This window comes from Anomaloglossus baeobatrachus, chromosome 5 (genome assembly GCF_048569485.1).
Source record: "Anomaloglossus baeobatrachus isolate aAnoBae1 chromosome 5, aAnoBae1.hap1, whole genome shotgun sequence".
Taxonomy (NCBI): domain Eukaryota; kingdom Metazoa; phylum Chordata; class Amphibia; order Anura; family Aromobatidae; genus Anomaloglossus; species Anomaloglossus baeobatrachus.
In genome coordinates this window covers 564,041,726-564,059,004 of record NC_134357.1, presented here as the reverse complement: position 1 = coordinate 564,059,004, position 17,279 = coordinate 564,041,726, and the positions used below count along the sequence as shown (strand labels likewise).

The 17,279-nt window shown below is 46.6% G+C and overlaps 2 protein-coding genes across 2 annotated transcripts in view; both read right to left on the bottom strand.

Moving 5' to 3' along the window:
- Positions 1 to 17,279, bottom strand: part of LOC142312328 (uncharacterized) — a 133,792-nt gene that overhangs the window by 113,823 nt on the left and 2,690 nt on the right. The gene's annotated exons all lie outside the window — the stretch shown is intronic.
- LOC142310574 (uncharacterized) lies at positions 6,266 to 10,022 on the bottom strand. Its single transcript, XM_075348094.1, has 2 exons — positions 10,010 to 10,022; positions 6,266 to 7,340 (listed from the first exon to the last, which is right to left on the bottom strand). Exons 1-2 carry the CDS (start codon positions 10,020 to 10,022, stop codon positions 6,415 to 6,417), a joined length of 939 nt encoding a protein of 312 aa, XP_075204209.1. The 3' UTR covers positions 6,266 to 6,414.

Below are 17,279 nucleotides of genomic sequence, written 5' to 3'. Positions count from 1 at the left end.
ATGGTTGCCCCAACTGGTGTATAAAGACCAGGTGGGTTTTGTCCCTTTCCGTCAGGGGGGGGACAAGACCAGGAAGGTCATAGACCTGGTGGATGTGGCAAATCGGACGAAGCAACAGGCGTTGGTGTTGAGTCTAGATGCAGAGAAGGCTTTTGACCGCCTTGCGTGGCCTTTTCTCTTCAAGACACTGGAGGTCTTTGGGATCTCGGGTGGCTTTATGCGGGCCTTGAAGTCCCTGTATAGCGCTGCTACGGCCTCTATCAAACTCCTCCTCCACATCTCTAAGCCTTTTCTCATCTCCAATGGCACCAGGCGGGGGTGCCCCCTGTCCCCCCTCCTTTTTGCGCTATGCATAGAGCCCCTCGCGGCCTCGGTCAGGAGCAACCCAGACATCTCGGGGGTCCTGGTCAGGAATAAACCGTTTAAAATCTCGCTTTTTGCCGACGATGTGCTCATTACACTTACTAACATCCATGTGTCCCTTCCAATTTTAATGTGCACCTTTGGTAGGTACGGGAGCCTTTCGGGGTAGAAGATCAACTCTAGCAAAACGGAGGCAATGCCCTTGAATCTCGACCCGGTGGCCCTGGATTACCTGTGTTTGAATTTTAAGTTTCGTTGGAAGACAGATGCGGTCAAGTACCTGGGGGTTAACCTCACATCTACTTATGATTCCCTCTATAACCTTAACTTCCCCCCCCTTTTCCGAGAGCTGAGAACTCTTTTGAGCAAGTGGTTGCCCCTCCCTCTTTCGTGGATGGGGCGCATTGCAGCGGTTAAAATGAGCTTGCTCCCAGTTAAGGTACCAATAAAGGAGCTGAAGTCCCTTCAGGCGGCTATCCTTAGATTTATTTGGTGTAACAAACGTCATAGGGTGGCCAGGGAGGTGTTGATGGCTCGGAGAAACAGGGGGAGGCTTTCTGTCCCGGACATCCTAAAATACTATTGGGCGGCCCATCTTAGGAGGATCCCCTGTTGGGTGTCCCTTTGGGCATACAACAGGTGGACTGAGATTGAAAAATTTTGGCTGGCGCCTATACATCCAAACGCGCTCCTGTGGCCCCCAGCCCGGTGTGATTCGCCCCCCCTCTTCTTGGACAGATGCAGTTCACTAGGGACCTCTGGGCATTTTGCATTAGAAGATTTCCTTTGGCATCCCCCTGCTCCCCTCTGGTGTCCTTCATATACCAACCCTTGCTCCCAAGCAGTCTGGAGTCGGACATGGTGCACCCCTGGCTCAAGGCAGGTCTATTCAGATTTGCAGACATTATAGATGGAAGTACAATGCAGATCCATTCCTTTGAGTACCTTAGAGATAAATTCTCTCTCTCTAATCGAGAGTTTTTCCATTATCTGCAGATCAGAGACTTGGCTGGCTCCTTCTTTGGCAGGGCAGGGGCCTCGATCCCCACAGATTTTGAGAAAATTTGCAGAAGGGGCACTGATACTAAGGGGCTGATTTCGGAAATTTACATTTTGCTTTCTGAGTCACGGGAGGGGCCCGAGGGGTCTTTTCCATACATGCGGAAATGGGAGTCTCTATTGGGAAGGCGGATACTTCCTCAGGAATGGGCAGCAATCTGGGGAAACGCCGCCAAGACGTCAATATGCACACTATATAAGGAAAATATCTATAAAATTTTGCTATTTTGGTCCCACACTCCGGATTTCCTTCATGGCATAGACCCCTCCATACCGGCTTGTTGCTGGAGATGCGGGGGAGGCAGGGGCACCATTCTGCACATATTCTGGTCCTGTCCAGGGATAGTCCCCTTCTGGGAGCGGGTTAGAGGGTTGATCCATAAAGTACTATACATAGAGGTTGATCTTGATCCCCTGATCTATGTTCTGGGTCTTGGGAATGGGGGATTGGGAAAAACGGCCTCTAAGCTTTTGTCCCACATCCTTACGGCGGCCAGATGCTTAATTGCAAAGAATTGGAGGCAGCCAGGGACACCCTCACTCCAGAGCCTCAAGTATAGATTACTGGACGTTAGACGCATGGAACATCTCACGGCACTATTGCATGACACAGTTGACTGTTTCCAGGCCGTGTGGGCACCATGGGACTACTTTGCGGGACAGGAGGATCTGTGAGACTGAGGCCTATGGGTCCTATGGAAGGAGCATGGACTCTTGAAACCCTTCCCTCTTCCCTCCTATTTCTCCTCTCCCCTCCTAACCCTCCTCACCTGTCCTGTCATTGTTTGTCTAGGTTCGATAAGAATTGTGAATTTTATGTTTTATTTTATGTATGAAAAACGTAAATTGAAAATCTCAATAAAAATTCAAAGTTTAAAAAAAAAATAAATGTGTTTTTAAGATGGGTTAAGTGTTCATCCCTGTTTTCTGGGCTGAAACAGATTTGATTATATCTGAGGGCCTGGCTGTAGACAATGGACTTTTTAATGTGTTTCGGGTGGAAGCTGTCCCATCTGAGGTATGTGGGACGGTCAATTGGTTACCGATACACAGATGTCTGGAATGAAACATTTTTAATTCTTATGGTGGTATCCAGAAAGTTTATTTCCATTTTCAGTGGCCCAATGTCAAGTTTATGGTAGGATGAAATGCATTGAATTTGTCATGGAATTTTAGAAGTTCTTGTTCAGACTCGGTCCAGATTATTAAGACAACATGTATGAAATGGAAATAGGCCATTGGTTTGATGGAACAGGATGCTAAAAAGTAATTTTCCAGTTTAGCCATGAAAAGGTTCACATACTGCAGTGCCATTTTGGTGCCCATAACAGTTGTTTTACAAGAGATGCCGATTTGGTGAGGATGGTGCACCCAATCTTTACCTCCTGGCAAAAGCTAGCATCAAAACCACATGCATTATGGTGCGGTTTTGAGGCATTTTTTTGCCAGGAGGTGTAGATTGGGTGCAGGTGTAAAAATATTAACATCAAATTTGCAACTCTTGGCCAAAAAATGCACAAAAACATTTTTCATGCCATTTTGGTCTTTTTCTGCCAGAAGGTGAAAATTTGGTGTTGAAATCTGGTGCAGACTTTTCTGTTTAATCCATTGTAACTCCTTGCCACAATGGATTACAAGGCCAGGGATACCACCTTGCAAACAGGTGGCACGGGTATTTGACAGTGATCCCACTGCAAGGGGGAATGGCCAGAGAGATGTGAGCACCTTACAATTAAATATTTAACATCTAATGTATAAACAAACAAAAATATGGTGGAACAAAGCTTTCCTGGTGGATTACATTAAAAAGCTGATTCCATCCGGTTTTATTCCCTATCACTGATGAATCATTTTTTACTAGATTGGTTAAAACTTGCAGTTCAGATATTTTCCTATGTATGGAATTACTCAAAGAACTAAACTAAAATTTGCTGACTACATTAGAAATTAAATTAAATTAGTTATATAAAAATGTATCCACACCTGAAAATCTATCATCATTCAATACATCTATGGATAAAGCATCTGATGAATGGGAAAAGGAGATACATGAGACGCAAGCCAAAAAGTTGCTCCAAGATAGCAATGACGATCAACAAAAACGAATCTACAAATAGCGACGCATCCTTACCATCCTTACCGGTTTACAGCTATAAAATACTTAAACATTTTTGCCAGGTCCCTCTTGTTCAAGAAATGGTATCATAATGAGGAGATGTGGAAAGATTTCCCCACACTCAATGAATAGGCAACGTTACTGTCGCTAGAGGAGCTGGCTACTTAACACCCTAGCTGAGATCCCTACATCAATCTGGCAGAAATAACATTTCCACCGTTATCCCTATATCCGAATGTACAAATATTTGTACAATTGGTATGTAATGACTTTGAAAAAAAAATACCATGAATTATTTATAGGAATAACCTAACCCCACAGGAATATGCGAGTCTTAAACGTCTTAAAAATCTCAAAGTTGTGATATAGACGTTGTCGGATAAAGCGGTAACATTGTATTGTGGCTATGCAAAATGTATGAGACTGAGGCCAATTAAAAGATCAGTCTTGTTACAAGAAACTCACGTTCAACCCTCTAACATCCTACAGGGAAGAATTATGCAAAATACTCCTATCGGCCACAGAACTTCATTACACAGGGAACATGTGAACTGCTGACAGACATCCTCCATTCCAACACTTTATCTGTTACCGAAAGTACACAGGAGCCTACAAACACTACCAGATAGACCAATAATTTCAGATGTGGGTGGACGGAAAAAATTGGTGAATTTTTGTGTATGACACACATCACACCCAAAGAAAATGGTTTAATCCTCCAACTTTTACTTGCTATATTTCACTTTCAATGGGTCCTTCTACCTGCAGCTCCAGGAAACAGTCATGGGAGCAGCTTGTGCACCATACGGCAACTTGTTCCTGGGGCTGTGGAAAAGGGACCTATTCTTGTTAGATCAGAAACCATCAATAGATCACAAAGGTTTTTGGCCCTGATACATTGATGATGTGCTTTGGATTTGGTGAAGTACATCGGAGGAGTTACACCCGTTTTTTCAGGAACTCAATTCGAATAGACTAAATATGAATCTCTCATACAAATTTGATTATCATCAAATTGACTTCCTGCATGTTCTCATCAAAAGAGGTAATGACAGTTTCCAATAGTCTGACATCTTTCGCAAATAAACAGCTGTCTGTTCTTATTCCAAAAATGTCTTTTTATATCTCACCTGTGTTTTTTTTTCATTTTTGATATTTGGGTTGTCTTCTATCATTATGTTGTTTAGTTATTTTGTGTTGTTTGATACTATTTCTAGTGATGGGAGAACCCCCCGATGTTCGCGTTCAGAAGCCTCGCCCGAACGTTGTGTAAAATTCTAGTTCGGGTTTTGAGATAACGCGAACTTGCGTTTGAACACCAAACTTGGACTTTACAGTTATGGGTTGGGGTGGGGCTGTAATATAAAGAATATAGTTAATAGTAAACATTGTCTTTATAGTTAGTGCTCCCGTGACGCGTCCTGCAGACCCGCTCAGCCGCTGTCTTCCGCCTGCTTCTGCTTTCATGTCCAATCATTGCTCTGACTCCGGGTTACAGTCATATCCATGTGACCAGTCTGGTGTGAATGTTGTACAGACATTGGGTTACAGACTGGTCACATGGCTATGGAAGATCCTATAGCCTCCAAGGTAACATTTACACCAGAATGGTCACATGGCTATGATGTCACGGAAGGTCCTGTAAGTCAGATGTATCACAGCTGAAGATACTCACCCACCTTTGGGCTATGTCGGAGGGGTGTTTTTTAAATAATAAAGATGGAGTCTTAAATGTCTTGTTTTATTTCTAATAAAATATTTTTTTCTCTGTGTTGTTTTATTTTACTGTTAAAATAACAATCACACTGTCAGAGTGGGCGTCTGTGATTTTATGCTGGAGTAACCTGAAACCAGTCTATACATTCTAGTATCTAGAATGTATGGACAGAGTCCAGGTTACTCCAACAGCCAATCACAGATACCCATACTGCGTGTCAGCGTCTGTGATCGATTGTTGGGTCCCTCACATATATAGTAGTGTAAAAATAAATAATTTTAAAATAATGACGTAGCACTCCGCGCTATTTTTGATTCTCATAAAGCTGACAGCTACGGGCTGCCACCCCCATCTGCCTGGCTTTACCTTGGCTGGCAATCAAAATACAGAAAGACCATTATTTTTTTTAATTATTTAAAAAAAAAATAAAATGAATGTGTGAGCTCCCGCCGTATTTTGATTGCCAGACAGGTAAAGCCAGACAGCTGGAGGCTGGAATTCTCAGCGTTTTAAGGCCCAAGCGTTCTGAGCCCCCAACACTAAAAACCGCAGCACGCAGCCACCCCTGGAAATTGCACATTGTTTCTTAGCGGCATTTCCAGGCACTTTACCCGGTTCGTCCAGCGGCCATGATGGCAGTGGCTCTATGGGTAATAAAGGGGTTAATACCAGCTTTGTATTATCAGCTGGTACTAAGCCCACCTTTGCTCCAGCACATAAGTTCAATCTGACCTCACAAATGCTCTTCTGAAGATTTCCACAGACACACTCCCATTCTTGCATGTCTATAGATTTAGAATAGGAGACCAAAAAACATCCTGTAGGTCTAATATGTAGATATTCTAATACTTTTGTTCATATAGTGTATATGTGTTTTATACACTGTATATATTAAAATAAAATATTCAGTGCACAGGTGTGAATATATTGCAGCTATTTAAACTATATTTTATTTTTTTCATTTGGGGAAAAGCATTCCTTAAATTCAGAACATGAATATAGCTTCTCCCCTTTATTTACAATACGACTTCATCAAAAATTAAGAAACTTATTTTAAAATAAAACATTTTCCACATTCTGGGTATGAAAATGTCTTCTCAACTATGTGAGCTCTTTAATGTTTAACATGAGTTTTGAAATAAAAGCATTTCCCATAATCTCAGCATATATATGATTTCTTCCCTATGTGAGTTTTTTTATGACTAACCAAATGTGATTTAGATGCACAACTTTTCCCACATTCTGTACATGAAAATGGCTTCTCCCCTGTGTGAAGTCTCTGATGTGTAACAAGAGTTGATTTCTGATTAAAACATTTCCCACATTCTGAACATGAAAATGGATTCTCTCCTGTATGAATTCTCCGATGTATAATAAGACTTGCTATATGCTTAAAGCATTTCCCACATTCTGAACATGAAAATGGCTTCTCCCCTGTGTGAGTTCTCTGATGTGTAACAAGATTTGATTTCTTTGAAAAACATATCCAACATTCTGGACATGGATATGGCTTCTCCCCTGTGTGAGTTCTCTGATGTGTAACAAGATTTATCTTCTCTCTAAAACATTTCCCACATTCTGAACATGAAAATGGCATCTCACCTGTGTGAATTCTCTGATGCCTAAAAAGGTGTGATTTACTTGCAAAACATTTCTCACATTCTAGACATAAAAATGGCTTCTCCCCTGTGTGAGTTCTCTGATGTCTAAAAAGATGTGATCTACTTGCAAAACACTTCCCACATTCTGGACATGGATATGGCTTCTCCCCTGTGTGACTTCTCTTATGTTTAACAAGGGTTGATTGACAATTGAAACATTTCTCACACTCTGAACATGAAAATATCTTCATTCCTTTGATAGCTCTAACATCCCTGCTGTTACTTTTATTTTCCTTAACAGCCTGTGATGAATCAGAAGATAGGATCTGTTTAATAGGATCAGATGGTAGATCTTTGCTGTGAAGCACTGATGATACAGCTGGGATAATGCAATGTTCTTCATATGTGTCTTGTGGCACACCAACATCATATGATTGAAAATCTGAAGATGCCAGAAGTCCCTCTGATCTCCTAATACAGTCACCTGCCAAGAATAACACTTTGTATTATTGAAAAAGTAATTAAACTTGGAAATAGTTTTTTAATTTAGTTTTTAAAGTCAAAATTCGATAATTCACTAATATGTTAGTAGTATTCTAACCAAACAGCACAGAGCAAGAACCACTAGATAATGATATCAGGCCACCAGGATCGGTTCTAGCTGTTTTCCAATTCAGTGTAAATTCAGCATCTTAAAAGGTTCATGTCTCAAAGTGTCGGTCACCACTATTTTGTAGTAAGACTGTCAGTGGAGAATCATAAATGAGTCTGTCAGTCAGTACTATTAGGGGAGTCTGTCCGGCACAATCCTTGACAGCTACATGCATTTTACTGCATAAGGGATGAACAGTGCGATTATGCATGAAGAAGCTCTGACTTTGTAGAAAGTGTAAAACTGGAAAAGTAAATTTGTAAAGTGGTTTTCTCATGTTAATAAAACAAAAAGGTGGGAGAATGTGATAAATGAATATACACAGCTGCACACCTCATCCCCTGACCTCACCCTCGCAGTACTACAGAACATCAGTGACTGTCTGTCCGCAGTCTCCAACATTATGTCTGCTCTCTATCTGAAACTTCATCTTTACAAAACTGAACTTCTTCTACTCCCTCTGTCTACTAACCTCCCTAAACCTGACATCTCCCTCTCTGGGTGCGGCACCATGATAATGCATAGGCCACAGGCTCGCTGGCTGGGTGTTATGCTTGACATTGATCTGTCAGCTCTGCACAATCTCTCACTCACTTGTCGCTTGCAGTTGAAGAATATCTTTAGAATCCACTCTTTTCTCACCATGGAAACAACAAAAATCCTCACTTTGGCCCTGATCCACTCCCGCCTCGATTACTGTAATTCTCTCTTAGTTGGCTTCCCCCCCTCACTGGACTTTTCCTTGTCCAGTCCATCCTTAATGCTGCAGCCAGGGTCACCTATCTGGCTAATCGTTACTCAGGCGCTTTTGCTCTGTGCCAGTCATTGCTGTAACGCTCGCGGCAGATGTAAAGGTAGCAAGTGGGAGTAGTGGACCCACTGGATCACAGGGGGGACCCGGGTTTACTCTTCGAAGGGAGGGTCTTAACTAAGCGCCCACTGCAAGGAGAACACCAGGCACCACTCCCATGGTAGTGACTAGGACTGTAGCACCTGACCCCCAGGGCAGGTGATGGACTCAGGTATAGACGCAGGTACAGGCGGGATGACTGAGGCAGGCTAGACAGGCAGGTATGGACAGGAGTGGTGGGCACTGCAGGGATAGACAGTTTTAGGAAGACAGGTACAGGAAACTGACACAGGGATAAATGGGACCTGACAAGACGCTAGTAGACTGAGACACTAAGGCTGCGTGCCCACGATCAGTATTTGCATCATTTTGGACGCAGCATGCTTCAGTTGCGCCCAAAATGCTGCGCTGTACAGTACAAGCATAGTGGATGGGATTTCTAGAAAACTCATGCTTACTGTGCTTGCTTTTTCCGCAGCAAACACGGACCTGCAGTGCGGCTTTCTAGACCGCAGCATGTCAATTGTTTGCTGCGGAATTACCTGTGTCCTCCGTAGGGAGAACACAAGCAGGAAACCGCAGCGCACCGAACTCTGATTGTGGGCACAGGCAGCTGTAGTCTCCTGCATTCACCTACGGAGGAGACGCACGGCACCGCAGGTCAGGACTCTCTGCATTACGCAGAACGCAGAGAGTCCTGATTGTGGGCACATACCCTAACAAAGGAGCATTGCACAGTCACCTATAATGGGAGGGTGCCTTAAATACAAAGTGCCTGTCAGGATTTCCAGGAAATAGTGTGCCATTTCTTTAAGAGGAGAGGCGGAGTGTGCTTGCCCTAAGCACACTCCAAAGAGACTTGGGCTACGTGTACAGACATCGGGAGAGTAAGGAGACAGCAGTACATGTGGATGCCCAGGATAGTGTGGTGGAGGACGCAATACGGCTAAACCTGTGAGTAATTCAGCATCTCTGCAAAGACAACGGCGCAACAATTGAACTGGGTGCCCATACATTAGCGGATCCAATTTAAATTGCTTGTTCTCACTCACAAAGCCATTTACAGAACAGCACCCCCGTACATCTCTACTAATATCTCTGTCTATCCCCCTACTCATTCTCTACGCTCCACAACGTTCGACTAACACCCACACTAATTCGGACCTCCCACTGCCGACTCCAAGACTTCTTCTGAGAATGCTCTACCCCAAGAATCTATGATGATACACAACTGCACAGCTTCAGACGCTGCCTATAAACACATCTTTTTAGGCTGGCCTATCACCCTCCATAATCAAAGTCAATTCATATATATCACCTCCACTGTTCCTCAAAACATAATTCTCCCTCAAACTTCATCGCACCCCAAAGCATTACAAAGATTGGAAGGTGACGGCTCATACAGACTTTATCTATCCCCTATTTCAAATAAGCAACTGAACCTTGAATCACCACCCCCACCTCACCCCTTTGTAGATTATGAGCTCTTATGAGCAGGGTGGTCTTTATTTTTGCATTAAATATTGTATCTTCTGTAGCTGTTACTTATGATTGTTTGTATATGAACCTCTGAATTGTAAAGCGCTGCGGAATATGTTGGTGCTATAGAAATAAAGATTACTATTATTTTTATAATATAAGCATTACTCACCTGCTGAATCCATTGCCATTTCAGGGTTACCACTTTAGCGCTCTTCTCCCGTCTTAGGGGTACTTTGCACGCTGTGACATCGCTAGCCGATGCTTGCGATGCCGAGCGCGATAGTACCCGCCTCCGTCGCACATGCCGGCCAATAGAAGCGGAGGGGCGGAGATAAGCGGGATGTAAAAATCCCGCCCACCTTCTCCTTTCCGCATTGCCGGTGGACGGCGGGCACAAGTAAGGAGATGTTTGTCGGTCCTGCGGCTTCACACACAGCGATGTGTGGAGCTGCAGGAACGGCAAACAACATCGTACCTGCGGACGCACCGACATTATGAAAATGAACGGGGGCGGAGCCGGACATGGCTGAGTGAGGACACTACTTGCTAGAGCTCCTCTAAATAATCCCCCATAGAACCGGTTTATTAGCCACAATGGGCAAATCGGCAGTAAAAAAAGAACAAGCCCGGTAAGCCCAGCACCTCGGGGAAGCCTCCTGCACCCCAGGGCACCATCGGGGCCTATTTAACACGCTCCCGGGAGCCTGAGACCGGCTCACTGCCACAGAAAGAGCTGCGGCCTACAGGGCCTGAAAGAACCCCTGCCACATCGCCAATGAGGGCAGAAATCCAAAGGACCCAGAGAAGGGGTGAGGAGATGGAGATCCCCCGTGGCCCGGGAGGGCCCTCCAATAGTCCAACGGCAGCGGCAGGAGCTGATGTACCCCCTGCAACTGGGACGGCACTACCTCCAGCGGCGCCATTCCAAGATGGCGGCCGCGATCCTGGGACGCTAGCAGGCAGCCTAGGGCTGGAGGACGGGTCTCCCGCGGCTGCGGCCCTACCTGCATCACCCTCCGTTGTGCCTCCGCTGCGACCGGGCGGCTCCGGCGACCTGCCTGCAGCCGTACATCGTGAAGCTGGGAGTGCGGCGTGCGGGACGCAGGGGTGCTCGGGCCCAGGAGATGACTCACCGCTGCGAGCCCGAGCACTGAAGAAGCAGACGACACAGGGAGAACCTGCAGCTCTGACACCACCGCTCTTGTCCACACAAGCAAGCACAGGGACCAGAGGTGAGGAAGGAGCAGCAGCAAACCCTGCGGGCCGGCTGTACTACAGGAATCAGGTACAGGGCCCACAGGTAGACCTGGGGAGCGGGATGCACTCTAGTGGGGGGAACAACACCCCCAGTCACTCACCAAGAGCTACACAATCCTCAGGGGGAGCAGGCAATGGAAGAGGGCCACCTACATCTCAGATGGCTGCCAATGAGCCCTGGGGGACACCTCAGAGAGAAGCACATTCACCAGATACCTGGTCCACTGGGTCCTCTTGGGCTGAGAGTCCGACAGCCACCGTCTGGGACCTAGATGGGGGCCCATTAATCCCCGTGAATGGGGGACCCAGAATACTGGGGGCACCCCCAATACGTCTCACATCTGCACCACAAGTATGGGACGGCATCAAAAACCCCCAGAACACGCAGACGCTGACATATGGACCGGCCCTTCAGGACTCTTTTTACGAATACCCAAATATGTTTCACGCGGCCGCCTCGGTGGGCGACGAGCGCCCGGCATCTCTGGCAGACCTACGATCCCTGCTACAAGCAATCCCCACCAAGAGTGACATTGCAGCTCTGGCTAATCAAGTAGTGGCGGAGTGCAAACAAGAATTTATCCAGCTGCGACAAGATCTCTCTTCACTTACTCACAGGGTAGATACCCTGACAGAGCAACAATCTGATTCTCAGGTTGTCTATCCGATCTATCCAAGAAACTGCTGAAAACCAATCTAAGCAACTATTTGCCCTCCAGCAGCATGTGGATGACCTAGAGAACAGAAACAGACGAAACAATCTGCGGATTAGAGGTGTTCCGGAATCTATTGCCGCCCCTGATATCCCTGCTGCTCTTCGTTCCATCTTCAACAATTTGTTAAAGAGGCCACCAGGAGCTCCCCTTGAACTTGATAGAGCCCACAGAGCTCTACGCCCTCCGGATCCAGATGACTCCCACCCAAGAGATATTGTATGCAGAGTACACTTTTTCGCTGTAAAAGAGGCCATTCTACAGGCAGCCAGGAGAAAACAGAACTTATCATACAATGGCTCTACCTTTCGCATAATGCCTGATCTCTCACGACACACTCTGGCCCAACGTGCGACTCTTAAACCCCTCCTTGATGTCTTAAAAGAGAGAGGTCTGCCATTCCGGTGGGGATTTCCGTTTTCCCTATCGGTACAGAAAGACTCCCGATGGATGACCCTGCGTTCTCCAGAGGACCTCCAGGCTTTTATCTGAATCTGCCTGCAATGTCTATTGCAGCCTGGCCGACTACACAACTCCAGCCGTGGGTGCCCAGGGGACGGCCTACCTCCTCTAGACCACCTCCACCTCCTGAGTCCAGCAGGGGGTTGCCTCCGAGAGGAGAACGGGGTCGCAGGGCGGGCCGCCCGCATTAACTGATGCTGAGGGAACCAAAGGCTGAAAACGCCTGTATGACTTATACCTCTTACAGTAATGAGGCTCACGTGGCTTCCACATGTTACCCTCCAGTCTATTCATAGCCCGTATCACATAAGAATTTATTACCTTTACCGGTGTCTATGGTTATCCATAATGTTTTTTCTTTCTTAGTATATATGGAGCTCTGCTCAGATATGTCTGACTTCCTTTTTCCCCAAATAGGTTGGGATCCTCTGTCCTGCCTAGATGAGGCGGATATGTTCCCTAGGAACGTTTGTTCGGATTTAGTTAACTATGCTAGGCTTTTTTTGCCTGTTGTTCTTCTAGTTTTTTTCTCTCTCTTCCTTTTTTTCCCACTACTTCTTACTTTCCTCAAGTCTCCCCTTCTCCATATCTTCGGCGGCCGGGCTGAACGTGTCCGATTCTCTTTCTTAAATATCTCTAATGACTTATTCTCTTATAGATGGCGGACTTAACCATCGCTTCTTTCAATGCTAGGGGCCTCAATGTCCCGGAGAAAAGGACACACCCTATTCTTAAAAATAAATACTACCGGACATGGGTATCCTCGGATAACCCTGACTCCCGCTCTAAAGGTGTGGCAATAGCCATCCATAAATCCCTCCCACATCAAATCATAAAGTGCACGACAGATAGTCTTGGCAGATACATTAGTCTCTCACTGAGGGTGGGGACCCACATCTTCACGATAATTAACGCGTACACCCCAAATCAAAAACAGGATAGTTTTATTTCCCGCCTGATCAATACCGCGATCCCCCTGATACAAGGTACGGTGATTTTATGTGGGGACCTTAATATCACCCTGGACCCTACTTTAGACAACTCGAAAGGGAAATCCAGTATTGCATACACCACTATCAAACGAATTAAAAAAGCTTTACTACGCATGCAGCTGTTCGACACCTGGAGAATACAACACCCATCGGACAGAGACTACAGTTTCTATTCCCACACCCAGGATTCATATAGCCGTCTTGATTACATACTGGTACAACATAGCGCGCTCCCTTGGGTCCAACACACAAGAATGGATAACATATTATGGTCAGACCATGCGCCGGTATATTGCACGATTGAGATCCCCTCCCTTACGGCTCCTAGGGGGTCGTGGCGTCTGAACGAGTCATTGCTACTGGATGAGCTTTGCGTTTCGGATATCCAGACCTCCATTGCAAGTTTCATGGAGGACCACTCAGTAGATGACACAGCCCCCACTTATAAGTGGGAGGCACTGAAATGTGTCCTATGTGGCATTTTTATTAAGCATGGGTCTCGAATCAAGAAAGAGAACGACCAAGACATAGTAAAAGCTCTCCATAGGGTATCTGAACCGGAGCTCATCCACAAGCAAGCTTTATCGGCCACGAACCTACGGGCACTCCTACAGGCTAGGTTCGAGGTTAAGAAACTGCTTGATTCCTCATATCAGCGTCTGATACAGATAGGGAAGGGGAAGTTTTATGAGTTTGGGGATAAACCCGGCAGGCTGTTAGCAAACGCGTTGAGGGAGGACAGAGCTCACACCCTCATTCCCTGCATCAAGCACTCACGCGACGAATTACTTTACGCCACCCCAGACATCTCAAATACCTTTCATGACTATTATTCCAAGTTGTATAATCTACCTGTCGAGCCCCATAGACCAAGTGATGTAAATCCCTCAATGCCCTCACCTTTTAGATGTCCCGACAGTTCTATAATAGACAACCTGGAAAGTCCATTTTTACTGGAAGATTTATTGGCAGTGATTCGCGATACCCCGGGCAATAAGTGTCCTGGCCCTGACTGGTTCCCCGCCAAATTTTATAAATCCTTCTCGGAACAATTAGCGCCTCTAATGCTCCTTTCCTTCAATCTCGGACTCAGTCCCCTTTCCGCCCCACTCCACCACGGCTCATATTTCACTAATTCAAAAGACCGGAAAAGATCCCATGACGTGTAGCAGTTATAGACCAATATCACTCCTTAACGTACATTTAAAAATTTATGCCAAGCTTTTGGCAAACAGACTTAGCCCCTTGCTCCCTAACTTGATCCACCTTGATCAGGTCGGATTTGTCCCAGGTAGAGAGGCAAGGGACAATACCATAAAAACCCTGGATTTAATCCAACACGCACACAATAAAAAGCTACCCATGATGTTACTGTCTTTGGATGCTGAAAAGGCTTTCGACAGAGTCTCCTGGCAGTCGTTATCACAGACCCTAGACCATATAGGCCTGGGGCCAGTTTTCTCGTCTAAAATTATGGCGTTATATCACTCCCCGACTGCTCTCCTTAGGATTAATGGCACTCTGACGAGACCCTTCTCCATCCGAAACGGGACACGACAGGGTTGCCCCTTGTCACCGTTACTATATGTATTACTCATGGAACACTTGTTGTCAGCCATCCGGGCTAACCCAGACATACGGGGAATTAGGATTGCCAATCGGGAGCATAAATGCGCTGCCTTCGCCGATGATCTTCTGGTATATTTAAGTAGCCCCACCACATCCCTAGCGTCCTTAATGTTGGAACTAAACCGGTTTAGTAAGTGGTCCAATTTTAAAATTAATTTTGATAAATCAGAGGCCCTAAATATCTCCTTGCCCCAATCGACTGTAAATGTTATAAAACCAAACTTCCCCTTTAGATGGCCACCCCATGGTAGCATCGGATACTTAGGCATCAAGATTCCATCTGACCTATCCAGACTCTTTCAATTAAACTACCAGAGTTTTCTGTCACGGCTCGAGGGAGATCTGACTCGGTGGCATGGGGGCACTCTTTCATGGTTTGGCAGGATCAGTGCACTCAGGATGACGGCCCTCCCGAGATTGCTATATTTGCTGCAGACGGCCCCGGTCTATGTACCGGCAACCTATTGGGCCAAGATGCAGCGCATGTTCGGTAGATTTGTCTGGTCTGGAAGACGCCCTCGTATAGGAAGTGGCGTCTTGACTAGGACCAAAGGTGCAGGAGGAACGGGGCTGCCCGATTGTAGGCGATACTACTTGGCGGCCGCTCATGCCAGGGTTTTGGATCTTCTACATAATTCTAGTTCTAAACTGTGGGTTAGCCTGGCACAAGAAATATGCCCCTTATCAATACCGACCCTGCCGTGGACCTGGCCACTCCTCACCAAACATAAGATTCAGATGTCTTATAGCACCAAGCAGACTCTGAAAACGGTGCACTCTGGGCCGTCACGTAATCTCCTGATCCAACCTTGAGGGCCCCTTATGCCACTGACGGACAACCCGGAGTTTCTGTCGGGGGCATTATCCAACAATTTTCTAGGAAGCACGAAATTGAACCCCTTGAGGCTAAATCGAGTGATTTCGAGGGGGTCCATTATCCCACTTCAGGAGATAGTAGAGAGTTGTAATTTTAAACTACATTTCCATTTTGAATATGCCCAACTCAAGCACTTCTTGACTTCCCAAGATACTATCATGACTCACCCCTCACCCCAAACCCCTTTTGAAAATCTATGCACTGGTCCCTCTAATACGCGCCATGCTATATCAAGGGTGTACAAGCTTCTGACGAGTACAGTAGAGGCGTCGCCTCCTCGCTTCTGTAAAGCTTGGGAGTTAGGCGGGCTTTGCACACTACGACATCGCAGCCCGATGCTGCGATGCCGAGTGCGATAGTGCCCGCCCCCGTCGCAGCAGCGATATGTGGTGATAGCTGGCGTAGCGAAAGTTATCGCTACGCCAGCTTCACACACACACTCACCTGCCGTGCGACGTCCCTGTGGCCGGCGACCCGCCTCCTTGTTAAGGGGGCGGGTCGTGCGGCGTCACTGCGACGTCACACGGCAGGCGGCCAATCAGAGCGGAGGGGCGGAGATGAGCAGGATGTCAACATCCTGCCCACCTCCTTCCTTCCGCATATCCTACGGAAGCCGCAGTGAGGCCGGTAGGAGACGTTCCTCGCTCCTGCGACTTCACACACAGCGATGTGTGCAGCCGCAGGAGCGAGGAACAACATCGGACCGTCGCGTCAGCGTAATCATGGATTACGCCGACGCTGCACCGATGATACGATTACGACGCTTTTGCGCTCGTTAATCGTATCATCCAGCCTTTACACACTGCGATGTCGCATGCGATGCCGGAAGTGCGTCATTTTCAATTTGACCCCACCGACATCGCACCTGCGATGTCGCAGTGTGCAAAGTGCCCCTTAGAGCTCAACCAACCGATTACCGGGAGCCAATGGGAACGTTGTTATCGCCTGACCCACAGGTCCGTGATTGCCACTAAGATGCAAGAAACTAGCTATAAAATACTTTCCAGGTGGTACAGGGTACCGGCATCTCTACACGCGTGGTGCCCCGGAATACCTGACTCTTGCTGGCGATGTGGAGCCTCGGGAGGCACCATGTCCCACATCTGGTGGCACTGCCCGAGCCTGTCGATCTTTTGGAGCAAGGTACTGGCAGCCATACGGGGGGCCACAGGAATTGTAGTCCCCAGTCGCCCGGAGGCAGTTTTACTGTATATCTTTGACGTATCAGAAAAGGTTTTTAGGAAATCGATCCTAGGCCACCTTCTCCAGGCCGCCAAGACCGTGATCCCCCGGCGGTGGAAAGATCCTAACCCCCCGACGGTAGATGAGTGGATAACAGAGGTAAATGTTATTCACCGCATGGAAATGGTGATGGCCCAATCTCGAGGACAGACGGTGGAAACGGCCTCCAAGTGGTTCCAATGGGACTCCTTCTTGTCTAGTAAAACACTTCTTGAACTAATTTAACCTCCAGACGGGGGGCACTCTGGCCTTTTCTCTTCCAGATAG